This window comes from Schistocerca piceifrons, chromosome 3 (assembly GCF_021461385.2).
Source record: "Schistocerca piceifrons isolate TAMUIC-IGC-003096 chromosome 3, iqSchPice1.1, whole genome shotgun sequence".
In the NCBI taxonomy this organism is placed as follows: domain Eukaryota; kingdom Metazoa; phylum Arthropoda; class Insecta; order Orthoptera; family Acrididae; genus Schistocerca; species Schistocerca piceifrons.
The window spans coordinates 70,488,432-70,502,802 of NC_060140.1; the positions used below are offsets into that span (position 1 = coordinate 70,488,432).

At 38.5% G+C, this 14,371-nt stretch overlaps 1 protein-coding gene across 1 annotated transcript in view; it reads left to right on the forward strand.

The window, feature by feature from the left end:
* The window catches only part of LOC124788279, a 170,564-nt gene extending 157,110 nt beyond the window's left edge, over positions 1-13,454 (forward strand). Inside the window, exons 2-4 of the mRNA XM_047255507.1 lie at positions 2,184-2,316; positions 10,359-10,488; positions 10,841-13,454. Coding sequence (XP_047111463.1) covers positions 2,184-2,316; positions 10,359-10,488; positions 10,841-10,926 — 349 coding nt within the window. The 3' untranslated portion in view covers positions 10,927-13,454. The remainder of the gene's footprint in view (positions 1-2,183; positions 2,317-10,358; positions 10,489-10,840) is intronic.
* The last annotated feature ends 917 nt before the right edge of the window (positions 13,455-14,371 follow it).

The window sequence follows — 14,371 nt, forward strand, 5'->3', positions numbered from 1 at the left end:
AGTCTGTGGATTTCGCGGAGTGCCCCATTCTCCTCTCATGATGTCTAATGACTACTGCTGTCGCTGATATGGAGTACCTGGCAGTAGGTGGCAGCACAATGCACGTAATATGAAAAACATATGTTTTTGGGGGTGTCCGGGTACTTTTGATCACATAATGTACAAATGAAAACTGACTGCAGCTGGTAATGGATGATGTATTTGTTCAGTAGGAAATCAAATAATCATAAAATCAAAGATCTGCAAATGATGAATGTTTGGCACAAACAGTGACAGCTGATAATTAGCCAAAGGTATTGCAGTGCACATAGACAGAGCCAATATTGGATAACTGCGCCATTGCTGCTCAATCATTGGAATCAATTACAGTGTCAAACAAATAAAGTGGAAAGTAATGTGCTCCTAAAATAGCATGAACACCTTGAATTATTTTATGAGCTTAACATGATGTCATATTAGCAGCGATGTATATGACATAATCTGCTATTAAAAAATCATCCATAAAATACTTGAAAAATGCCTAAGGCCAAAATTGTACAATCGTACAGGAAATAAAAAGAATGGTAGCTTGAAGGCTTCAAGAAATCTTTAAAAAAAATTAAAATAAAAGCCTCCTTCTGGAATGTTGTAAAGTGGCATGATTACATGACTCACTGTAGCAGAGACTGGCACCATGCTGAATTTCTGTGGAAGACCTATAAGGAAATATGATTCGTCCCCACATAACCATTGTCTGGCCAATTCTTGGGTGTAGGTTGTCTGTTTGGTATCGTTACCACGAGGACGGGGGTTGACTGAAAAGCAATTTGTTATTGGTTTGGGTGCTCAATTAGAAAGCATTTTCTAAAAAAAAAAAATTAAAAAAAAACCTCATCTATCTCCAGTAGGTTACATTATAAGTAAATAAACTGTGCTTTACACAAAGACTAACTGTTAAAATTCTGAAATAAGGGAAGAAACAGATTACTTCCTCACCGTATCTTCCAGAACTTCCCATGTTGTGTTCACATGAACAGAAAAAGGTGGTGGTAAAGGTAATACCTCATTGTCTTCCTAATGAACACTGGTGATGTTCACCTCATGTTACCATACCTAACAATGAGAAATCTATCTGGATGGGAGGTCTGTGATTTTAAACCCAGCTCCTATAGAATAGGCTTCCTGGACTTAACCACTGCATCACTTCACTTGGTAAATTTAACCCTATGGCCAAAAAAAGGACAAAAATATTGGCAAAATTACATAGCTCACCACTAAACAAAATCATAGTCTCATTGCTTGGCTGGTGGATCTGAACATTTGTAAGCAGTCATGTGCAGTATCATTATTCAAAAGCACTGTGACAGCAGATAAGACAACAAATGCACGTTTTGACTGTAGATGTTTAGCTTATTCTTCAGATATTGTCACTCCTTGCATTTCACAGTAGCAAAAAGTATCTGTAGATTAGTATGTAAGGTAGCTTTGATTTGATGTTCTATTTTTTAAAAAATCACAGAGAATGTTACATATCAATTTAAAGTATTTCCGAGGGTCCTTCGAAAAAGTATTTTCATAAATATGCCAGGATATTTAATTCTGACTAAAATAAGAAAAGTTAATCTCGAATTAAATGTGGTATACACAACAAACTACAAATAATATTCATGTGCACTGCTTTGCAACCCTATTTTGGATGCAAAATAATGTTCTTGACAAGTTGCCCACAGAGATAAGAAATTAAAAATCTTCAGAAACTCAATATTAAATTAAGTGCATATTTTTATCCACTTGTTTTGTAAATAATCAAAATGCTTGGGGGCTTCTTATAATCAATATAAGTACTGTACAGTAGAAAACAATATTAATTATCTCTCATTTTACATAACACATATAATTGTTCAAAATGTACTATAGATTAACAGCAACTGAAGATAGTAACTTGAAGTAGTGGACTGAAGATAGTAACTTGAAGTAGTGGACTGAAGATAGTAACTTGAAGTAGTGGACTGAAGATAGTAACTTGAAGTAGTGGACTGAAGATAGAATTTAATTTTCTGGCAAATAACCTGCCCCTATAAAAATAAAAGTAGAGCAGATAGTGCTCTGCATGCATAACACCTCCTGGGATTAAATATTCATGTATTCCCAAATTGCTATCAAATTAATGTGGAGAAATAAAAATGTGATAAATTTTATTTCAGGAGTAACTGCCATCCAGAAGTTTTGGACGTACTGCATCAGTACTATGATAAGCCAGACTTCCTGCCAGAGGATGCTGAACACTCTCGCACTGACTACATCTTCATCGGATACCAACAGGGAGCTGTCATGCATGTAAGAATTTTCTTTTTTTACTAAAAGATATGCAGTATTTTTGACAATGTTCCTAGCTGTTGATGCTTTCCAATTTTTTGTGTATTCATTAATGGCAACTGATTGAAAAGGGCATATAAGTGATAAAATCAAATGTTTAGTTGAGGTTATGGGAATGAAGAGTATGTTGTAGGAAGAGTTCCCACATGTGCAATTCAAAAACACGACGTTCGTGGGAAGAATCTAGATGGCATAGGCTGTGAAGTAGTCATCAAAGTGGAGCACGTTGTGTGGGTGGAATGTCAAGGAACTTGGTGGTATGCTGTCTCACCACGTACCTGGCTGGTTGTAGGCCGATGACCATGCAGGGATCACACAGTTGGTGCCTGAACTGGAAACTTCCCGTGCAAGCTAAGGAATGTAGGTGGTGCCCATGGAGAGAGCCCCCATTTTGAGTGGGTGGTACCATGGCAGAAGATTAGCATGAAGCAAATTAAATTTTCCTCAGCTGGTGGCCACACAGCCCCAGCAGTTTCTTCTGAAATTAAGATATGTTACGTTGTGGAGAGGTTTGGCCCCAAAATAGGGCTCAGAGACAAGGTGAGAAATACTCCCCCAATACCTAGTTTGTTCTAGGACAGACAGAGATTACTTTTTGACTGCAAAGCCTTTGTTCCTCATTGAATATCTGGAGGATAGGTCTTGGGGAAGTGGCTGCAATTTCAAAAATGAAAAGTGGCTCTGTTCAGCTTAACACTAGAACTGCTACTGGGCCACTTGCAACCCCCTTCTCAGTTCTTTCGTTTGTCACTCTTTTACATTATTGCATAGATCACTGAATTTCTGTGACTTTTGATAGAATAAGGTAGTTAGTGAGTGATAATACTTCATTTTATATTTTATGGGGAAACCTTAAAAGAGAAATATGAAGATTCACCTAGAACTGCGGATGTGTCAGTTCCAACCCCTCTTCTGCAGCTGCTATAATAATCAAGTTTTTCATGTAGCTTCATGCCTATTATTAGATGGTGTTCGGTCAACAATTGCAAACTCCCTTTTATCTCACTACCTAATGACATTGCAGTTTCCCAGCTGGGGAGGAGAGGGAAAGCAGGTATTGCGCAGCTTGTGCTTTGTTTCATGAAATGTGGTTTTAGTAGTGCATTCTGTGTAAATTTATTATGGCCAAACGTCTATGAACATAAGAGGACATTATAAATGTGCTAAATGAGATTTTGGATCATGAATCTGGAGTCTTCATCTGAGGGAGAATTACCACCACCTGTAGTTCCAGATTTTTCATCAGAAGATGATGATATTCCTCAAGATGTGCAACTGAATATTGATGAGGAAAGGATGTGCATGTTTATGTGTTTATTTCTATAATAATTAGTTTTTGTATGTGCTGTATTGAAACATATTTCAATTGCAAGACGGGTTTATATTAAGTCGTACATTATATTTATGAAGGTGTGTTTCTTGTTCTAGTATTCGACAATATATTGAATACCAATAAGTGTTGTAATATTAATTTCTACTATTACAGGAACAGCTGCCAAAAAGATTAGGTCAACTCACGGCCACAGGCATTGTGGACTATGAAATGATCAAGGTTGTCGACTGTTTCAATTTCCTTCAGGTAGAGATATTGTAGCACCATATGGAGCAACCTAGAAAGTGAAAGTTATAGGTGACTGTTCAGCTGGCAGATATCGGCAACAGAATGTTTCCAAAGGCATGCAGGACCATCTCTGCATGCAAAACGAAACATGAATGATAAGACAAAATTTTGAAACACATTGTAAAATGAACTGAGATTGAAGCACTTCAAGTATTGGGTTCAGATGATTGGACTATTAATGTTGAAGAACTGGAAGCTTTTATAACTATACTGTATGTCTGTGGTGCTATAGGAGTGAAGAGTTTAGAACTACACACATTGTGGTGAAGCGGGGAAATAATTTTGTGTAGTCAACAATGGCTCATGACATTCAGAGAGATAACGCATTATCTCAGATTCGACATTAGATCCACAAGATCAGATCAACTGAAAGAAGACAAGTTTGCATCGTTATCAGAAATGTGGTAGTAGTCCATTGTGAACACACAAGGTAGCTACATACCAGGTCCAAACAATCGACGAACAGCTTATTCCTTGAAAGTGAAATTGCAGATCCACACAGTTCATGACCTCAAAAGATTGGCAAAAGTGTTAGACATAAGTAGATAAAGACTCCAAATATATTGTGAATGCTTTCTGGTATCTAGAAAAGGATGACACTAGGCCAAGTGATGAGTGTATTGTCAATTTTGTTGTGAAAAAAATTGATGCAACCTTACCTCAACAAAAGAAGAAATGTCACATGTGGCAATTTTTTCATCTCCTTGGCTCTCTCTTAAACCTCGAAAGCAAATCCTACAAGTTTAGTGGGTACCATAAATTAATCTCACAGGGAAATTCCAGTCTGCATCAAGAAAGCAAAGGAGGTGCTATACAGCACAGTCTTGTTGAAGAAGAATGATACCACACTGGCAGTTTACTAGGGAAAGAGCAACAAGAATGTGCTGATTTTCAGCACTACGTATCCTTATCTTAAAACTGAAGGTGGTTTGAAAAAGAAGCCAGATACAGTTAAATTTTATAACAGCTCTAAATATGGGGTGGACATGATCAACCAAATGGCTCGCAAGTACTCTGTCAAAGCACCATCGAGACATTGGCCCGTTCACACATTTTAAAACTTGCTGTATTTAGCTGGGTATTGTACAATAGCTCTAAATGAGAAAAAGTTGAAACGCAGAGACTTCATACTGCAGCTGGGGGAGGAGCTTGCTGAGCCACGCAGCAACAAGGAAGACTAGACCTCTGTCACACCTGAAGACATTCCAGGTAGACAAGAAAAGTGAATACATTGATTTGTAAAGTCTAACTGTGAAGGAAGCAAATCATTTGTGAAGTGTCATATGCATGAGAAAACTATCTACATCAAATGTACATAAAAAAACTGTTATTTGTGCTCATTATGGGATGGTAGCCAGTAAAAAGCACTCAACAAATGTGTGTAAGTTTTTTACAATAGTAAATGATGAAAAGCTACTTTATTTTTGTTCATTTCATGATAAAATTTACAGCACTTCAAAGAATACATTCATTAGTAGTAACAATAACTTACCAACACAAGATACCAAAAGGGAAAGATACGCGGATCATTAGTCACCAAGCTGCGGTTCTAGGCATGTCCAAATATCAGCAGTTCCAGTGTTAAAACGGCCTCCCTGACCACTCCTTCACTGTTACTGCTTGCCTGCAGCAAGCTGGGTGATATTCCTGTCACTACGAAGCTATCAAAGTCTTAATATGGTAGAGGGGTGTCATTTTTGACAGAGATCTTTTACAGACTGATGAGTTGTGTGCTAATTTGTAGCGACAACGTGTGCATTTTGTTCATTGCGTTCAGTGGGGATGACAAGACAACAGAGTGCATTCTAGAACTTTCATCTTGGCCTTTGAAGGTGACTCGTTGCTTGAGAAGATTAACGTGATTGTGTGTCATAGTGATATCAAGCTATATATTCCTTCTACCGAGTGGTGCTAAAAATGCATACACTCTGGACACATGAATTCACGTTGCATTGCCAGCACAGTCTGTAGAGATTGTGACTGTCAGTTTGCACATGGATGTTCCTTGTGCCCCCCATCTGTGTCAATGGTGGGGAGCAACATTACTCGAGTTCACCAGACTGCAGCATTTTCAGATGCAAAAAGAAAATCCAGGAATACGAGATCTATGACACCTCACATATCTAGAGATCAAGAAGAAATAAGATCGCCTACATCCTACATGTACGACAATGATACAAGCTACTGTGACAACGACCTTGTGACTGTGTCATCGCCCTCCGTGTCGTCTAAGCCTAACCCTCGCGGGCACCTGACTTCACCCACTCCCCTGATGGTTTGGGGTCTTCCATCTAAGGCTTCCTCCACACCCCCTTTTGGAGCATAGACACACCATCCACCAAGGACATCAGTCCCGATGTCCCCAACCCCAGCCAGAGAAGCAACTCTCTCCTCCATCACCCTTTACCAGGAAGAGGTCGTTTGGGATGCTCCCTTCCCAGGTCTCTGCTAACGTGGAACCAGGTGCCAGCTGGTGGCTTAAGAAACAGGGATGCAGGTTGTAGGACTGCGTGTTCCTCCTCTGTCCCAGAACCTGGGGCAGACAAACCCTTGCAGAAATCTCAATCCTCTAAGGACAATAAGTAGTCTTCTAAGAAGGGAGAGATTCTGATGGGTCTTGTGCCGCCAGACCCCACATGTTCCACCTCTGTATCCAAGGCAGCATTCCTAGTGGCCCATATCACCCCAGAACATTTCTCACCCCACACACCCTGCTTTGGAATGATTGGGTATTGATACTGTATCTTCACAAGCAGTGGCAGCAGGCGGCACTGAAGTGTGACCTGCCTCCTTGGTCCCTTCACACCCCCACAGGATACTGGTAGTGTGATCCTCCACTGCAATTGTGGCAGTTTTTTCTGCCACTTGGCTGATCTGAATTTGTTGCACCGCCCTGCAGGGAACTTCTTTTCCAGCACTGCAGACCCCTACCCTCTGCGGATATTTTAAGAAGTGCACTGACTATGAAAGAGCATCAGGTGGTGTTTGCACATACGTTTTGTGCTCTGTCTACAGCAAACACGTGTCACTCAACACGAATTTGGAGGCTGTGGCAAGTCATGTGAAGTCATCTCCGAAATTTACCATCTGTAACGTGTACCTCTCTCCTAACAATGACATGTCCCAGAGTAAATTGTCTGCACCGTTTTCTAAGCTCCTCCCACCCTTCCTAATATTAGGTGAAACTAAGACCACTGGCTGCAGTAAACTTGCTCACAGAGCTTGATCTTTGCCTCTTGAATAGTGGAGTATCCACACACTTAAAGATGACATTGGGTCTTATTTGGCCATGGACCTTCCCATTAGCAGCCCAGGTCTTCTCCCACTGTCCATTGGAGACTCCATAATGACGTTTGCGACAGTGATCATTTTCCAGTGGTTCCCTTGGCATCACACACCTCATTGCCCACTCATTCACCATTGCTGTCACCCTTTGCACCCCGGCACATGGAGGTATCGATGCAGTTGTCCAGAGCGCAACTGCAGCTGACTCAGCAATCCCCTCTTCCTTGGTATCCCTCTGTCAGAACAGACTACATTGGCGGACATCAGAAATTTCCATGGCCATTAGAGATCACAGGTGGGCTCCCAAATACCCTAAGTGACATCTGTCAATGGAGCACCTCAACCTCAATGCCTTTAAATGGTTCCCTGCCCAGATCCACCATCTCATAAAAGACAGAAACGAGAATGCTGGGAGCAGTACGTTGCTACCATTGGACCAAACGTAGCCCTCCTTCGCAGGCTGGGTGAAGATTTGACACCAATATGAACACCGGTACCCCATGAGAGTACCTGTTATATCTGTGAACGCTGATGTCTACACTGACCCAGACACTGTTGCCAACCAGTCTGCTGTTGCCGACCAGTCTTATTTTCATTATGCTTGAGCATCTGTGTCTGAGAATTATCGGTCTGCATTTTGTTTCTTCAAACAGCAGGTAGAGCAACTTCCTTAACCATTTACTAAACGTAATCTGGCACCTTACAATGCTCCACTCAGTGAATGTGAATTCCTCAGTGAAATATCAATGTTGACCTCGGAACCTGCTGGCCGTTTACACAGAACATGCTGATGTACATGTCCTGTGAACATGAACATCCTGTCTCTAGTCGTTCAAGGTGTTCATGTTTTTTTCTGAACATGAGTGTACTTGCCAGTGGATTGTGAATGTTACTTCCTTGCCATTCCGTCTCTGGAGCGAGGATGAGTTCCTGTCGCAGTGGTGAGAAAGAATTATTGTCAGAGTACTGGTATACACACACCCTTGGGATAGACAGCTGTCACCCACTTAGCCTCACTAACGTTCTCACCAGATTGGTCAGTCATATGGTGAGGCAGCAGCTGTGTTGGTACCTTGAGCTTTGGGGTCTTTTGGCTTCATCTCGGGGCCGTTTTGCCAAGACCATTCTACTGCTGTCAATTTGGTGTGGTTGGCGTTCACTATTTAGTCAGCTTTTGCCCTGTGTGAACAGATTATTGCTGTCTGCTTTGATTCGCATAGGGTTGATGACGTCACAGTGTGTCACCTTGTCCACACTACACTACATTAGTGAGATCTCCGAGGGCCCACTCCAAATTTTTGGACAGGATTCCTTGTCTCACTGTCTTTCCTGGGTTCAGGTTGGTGCTTTCCACATTAACCCCCATCTACAAGAGAATGGTGTCCCACAAGTCTCTGTATTGAGTGTGCCCTTTTCCTAGTGGCTGTCAATGATCTAGTTCAGCAGTGGGATCTATTGAAATCTTCCCTGTACGCTGAGATTTTTACATCTATTACTACTACTACTACTACTACTACTACTACTCAGCTGTGGGTGTTGCCAAATGCCAACTGCAGGGCTCCACACAAAAGGTGCAGTCCTGGGCTCCCACCCATAGTAACCAGTTTCTCATCACCAAGACAAGTCATGCACTTCTGCTGCCATCGCATTGTCCACCTCCGATCAGACCAAATGTTCAGTGTGGTGGTTTCCCCCCCCCCCCTTTTTTTTTGGGGGGGGGGGGGGGGATTGGTCTTTGATGTCTTGTTGATATGGCTTCCTCGTCTTGTAGCAATTATGTTGGTCACGCCTTAATACTCTTCACTGTCTCAGTAACACCAACTGGGGTGCAAACTGCTCCGCACTTTTATGGCTCTATAAAGCTCTGATCCTGTTGTGTCTTGATTATGGAAGCCTGGGTATGGCTCAGCATCGTATTTTGTACTGTGTATGCAGGACTCAATACACCACTGTGGGATCAAATTTGTGACAAGTGCTATTCAGTCCAGCCCTGTGAGCAGCCTACATGTGAAAGCTGGTATCCTTCCCCTACAGATCAGACACCAACTGCTGTTCAACTATGTAGTACACATTCGCTGCTCTCCTGAGCATCCAAAGTACTGTATCCCTTTTCCTGGTAGGGAGATCTACCTCAGACAACAAAGGCCAAGCTCTGGAGTCACAATCACAATTCAGATATAGAGTCTCTGCTCTAAAACTTCATCTTTCCCCAGTGTTGACTCTTGTCAGGGAGAAACTGCATGTGCTCCCATGGTGTGTATCCCATCCTCGATCTGCCTCAGCCTCTCCTTTGGACCAAAACACTCAATAGATGCAATAGATTTTCACCGCTTGTTCCTGGACATCCTTCATACATTTTCAGGCTCAGATGTGGGGTACACTGATGGCTCTAAGGTCGACAGAGAAACTGGCTTTGCGTATATACATGCAAGATGCAATAAACTATGAACCCTACTGAATTGGTGGCCATTCCTCGAGCCCTCAGACACCTTCGTTCATGCACTGGTGAGCTATTTTTAATCGGCAGTGACTCCTTTGAGTAGTCTCCAGACTGTTGACCAGTGCTACACTCAACACTTATTGGTTGTGACTATCAAGTGTCTCCTGTAAAATTCAAATTGTTTTGCACTATTATGTAATCTGTGGAAGGGATCTTAGCATACCTACCTTTATTTTTGTAAATATGTTTATGTATTGGTGTTTTATGACATGTTGCATTATTATGCAACTGATGACTGATTTTTATTCCAAAACAAAAAGTATGTCTAATCTAATCTGTGCATCTTCAAATAAACCCTTTGTGTGTTGACAGAAGTAACAGTCTTAATTTTTTACTTTCACAGAAGGTGAAATGTAGTTACTACCTTGTCTTTGGTAAACCATTAAGAAGCAAGTAGAATTTTTGGTGGTATAAAAATCCTATCAAAACAAAAACGTATCTTACTTTTTCTACATATTGGAGGCAGATGAACCAATAAATCCAATTACTCTGACATGGCCAATTTTAATAGTGACAAAAGGCCAATTTTAACAGTGACAAAAGCAGTTATCACATTCATCAATAAGAACTAAACTTTACATTTATTTCTTTTCACAGATTGACTACGTAAGCCGCCTGATGTGGCAGGCCCAAATTAAAGGGCACAAGACATGGAAATTGTTACCGCCACCAGAGTGTGATGATGTTTGTTCACCAGTTAGCTTCCGTGTTGAACCAGGGGATATAGGTACGTAAAAATTACACACTTCATTTAGTATTAAACAAAACTTGAAAAGGATAGTCGCCAAACAATAACACAGAATAAGCAAATCTTCTCTGAAAGGGCGTAACAAATGTGTGGTATGTTCCTTAGTAAGTATGAAATATTGGTGCAACTCTTTTCATACTTCAAAACACTGCGACTGCTATCACTGTTTGATCTTATTCTTCTCACCAGGACAACATTATTGTATAATACATAATTTCGGAAAGTAAATCTCTAAAACTAATGCAACAGAAAATAATAGAAACCTTGTTATTGAAGATATATGGATCTTAAATACATTATTATTGTTCTAATTTGCTTGATGCATTTTCAGTTCTCCTGGACACACGGCAGTGGTACCACGATACCCACATAGACGATGGAGAAATGAGTCTTACAGTCAGCTCCGAATATGGTTAGATACAGCAGAAGACGTGCAAGAAAATTGTATGACAGTACAAAAGTAGCTTTTAACCTCAGGAATTCACATTGTTATTATGAAATTTCAGCAGTAATTTTAATTAGTTTGATGACAATAGCTATACTAATCACCATTACCCAAAAGCCAAACCAAAGTCCCATCAAATTGCCATCAGCGACACTTAGGCTGTTATGAATATTAGAAAGTGATTATTCTGCTTCTGATTTATACCACAAATTGTTTCTAGTCCTTTTGTACAGCAGGCACAATTATTTCATTTAAATTTACATATATTTGTACATTACTAAGCTAGCACAAAGATATATTTATTACATAAAAGAGAATTATTTTTATATTATAGACTTTACATACTATCCTAGTCATGTGTATAACCATAGTTTTAGCGTCTCCAAAAGAATTCTGAAGTCTTCAACAGTTTGTACAAACCGTTGTCACTTTTGTATCATAAATGGAGAGATTCTGAAAGTGTGGAGTGATGATGTCATTCTTCTTCACATGCTCTTTCATTATTTATTCTTCTCAATATAATGCTGTATAATGGGAAAGTACCAATGGATTATGCACAAGACATGAAAAGTCCGTTTCAGCTTTCTCTATGAAAGTTACATAGCGCAAAAGAGATGCTATATGAAGTTTTTTGTTTGTTAGTATAACTTATGCAGCAACTGAAAACAGTCTCTGTCTTCCTCGTTAAATACATATAAGAAAAATTCTACAAGCCAAAGATTTCAAGTTTTCTGTCTTCCATATTTCATCATTCTGTCTCCAAATTTCTTGATCTATTTACACCAATGGAGACTAGCCATGTATCCGTTTACAGTTGACATGATTTTGTAAGACTCTGTGACATCTGTGCACAATAGTTGAAAGTATTACCAAATTATCATTAGTATCTATGCCTTTTATGTGAACAACTGTTTCGTTAAATAATTATACATTTACTTAAAACACTTGTAATGAAAATTTCTTTCATAGAAGTTTAATATTAGAGGTGCTGCCGTAACTACTATTATATGTGCTTTCTCTGTTATCATTTTAAAGGCATTTATTGTTGTATATTACATATTTTATATACTAAACAATGTGTATGGACTAGTGCCTCTTGATTTAATTCTAATCTCTTACTATTAAGATATTAAGTATATTTATTCAAAATTGTGCCGCATTTGACAAATTTAAACACTTTTATGGTGGAGTCCATACCACAGTGCATGCATTACTTATAGAAAGTTAAAAACCAGCATCTCTTTTTTCCATCATTTTGCAGTGATCTAGTACATTATTTCATCCACTCATTTTGTTTTATAATTGGAAATAAGCAATCTGGTCATTATGAGGTTCACATTAGTTAACAAATGAACCAAAAACAATGATGGGTTTCAGTGATGAACAATTATTCAAGAATTACTATACCATAGAAAAACAGCTAATATAAATTGCTTTTGCATGTTACGTTAACAACTAATTAGAATTTCTTACCAATAAAGCTAATTAGTTGTACTCAGTATATTCTTATTGCAATAGTAGGAAAAAGCTATATTGTAATTATGAAAAAACATTTTCCAGTTAATATGAGGGTTAATGCCAACACAACAAGTATAGCAATAAAACACTGGATTGGTTGGTATGCCTAAGATACATGCAGGGGAGCTAATACATGTGCATTCATACAGCTGTGGTAACTATCCCATCTATTGACACATTCCCCTTTGTTCACCTTTAAAGCAGTTATTTAAGAATTGCTGCACTGCTTATTTGTTTTTCATTTAGTTATTTAGCATGTGATGCAGTGTGTGTATTGGCAGCACATGGAATAGAATAAGATCCTGTATATCAATAGGTAATTAGTACTGATATAATAAACTTAAATTAGTGTTTATGGTACAAAGCAGTATATTGCTTCTGAACAATATAGGCTACTGTAATTGGTGATAATGTAACTAAGTATTAGAAACTACTGTAGTCAACTTACAAATTTCTATGGAATGGAAGAACTTAGAAACAAGCGGCAACAAAAATCTTCATTTTCATTATTTTTATTGCAGTTATTCCCTGCCAATAGCAAATAGATTATAGTGAATAACAAAAAGCAAAAAATGGATCCACTTCATTTGTATATTTTAGTTTGCTAGTATATTTTTTGAAATTGTATGTCCCATTGGTGAGGTTTTAAAGTGGTCGTATAAGCATTTGTTCAGTTCACACATAGATACATGTAGCATCGAACTATGATTATATGACAAACAATAAGAAATAAACAATTATTAATTAATAATTTGAAGTAACTGACATTCAGATAAAGTTCAGAATCCATTTCTTTAACGTAAGTTTCTCTTGTGAAGAAGAGACGTACCATTTATGTTGCATGTAATTGGAATATTTTTTTATCAATTACAAATATATTTGACACAGTGGTCAACAGATTTGTAGATTTCCTTTTATATGACAGCTCAATGACAAGAAAAGTACAATTTACTTATGTGATTTAAATACAACTGTAAATTTTTGTGATTAAAAGCCACATGAAATGATACATTTGTTCAATTTCTTTTAGCAGAGAGAGAGAGAGAGAGAGAGAGAGAGAGAGAGAGAGAGAGAGAGTTGCCTCATTTTAGTTAGTAATTTTTAGTTTCCACAAATAATGTGCACTAGAATTATATGAGGTAACAATGTGACATTATGTATTTATAGCATTTCATTAAACAATTAAACATAATTCTCTAACCATTTTCACTGTAGGGCAGTGCATTTACATTCCTGCAATGCTAGCATGTTATATTGATAATAGTTATGGTATGTAAATATTGCCTGGGATCAGAGAAGTTCTAAAATGCCTAATTAAACAAAGAACACTTAATGTACAAAAATATATCCAAATTTTTTGTCAGACTGCACTACCACTTTTTTAAAATACAAGCAGAATGGTAAAGAGCATATTATTATTTAAGGATTGTTACCAGTTTCAGCCAAATTAGATTGTTAGACCTTTTTCATATTTACAATTAAAATACATGAAGGCTGTTGCTACCATTGGCAACAGCCCTTAAACCTGAAGATGTAATAATTTGGCTGATACTAATAATAAAAGTGTGAGATAGGCTGTTTCGCTCATAAAACCATCAAACAAGATCATTTTCATATCATATGACATAATGCCACCTTCCTGTGTAAATGCAAAGTAATAATGTTTCAGGTAACCTGAGTAATGTAGAAACAAATGGTATCTTACACACTTGCATATTCATAACTACTGAAGAGGATGGTTAGTGTCAGCAAAACTGTTAGTAAAATAAAATAGCTACTAAATTTTTTGCAGAAGTTCAATCAGTGGTTCACTTCTCCAAATTACTAACAGAGAAGCTGTAGTAATAGAAACTCTAGATGAATAAGACGATTAAAAAATCCAAGCTAGAACGTAAATCT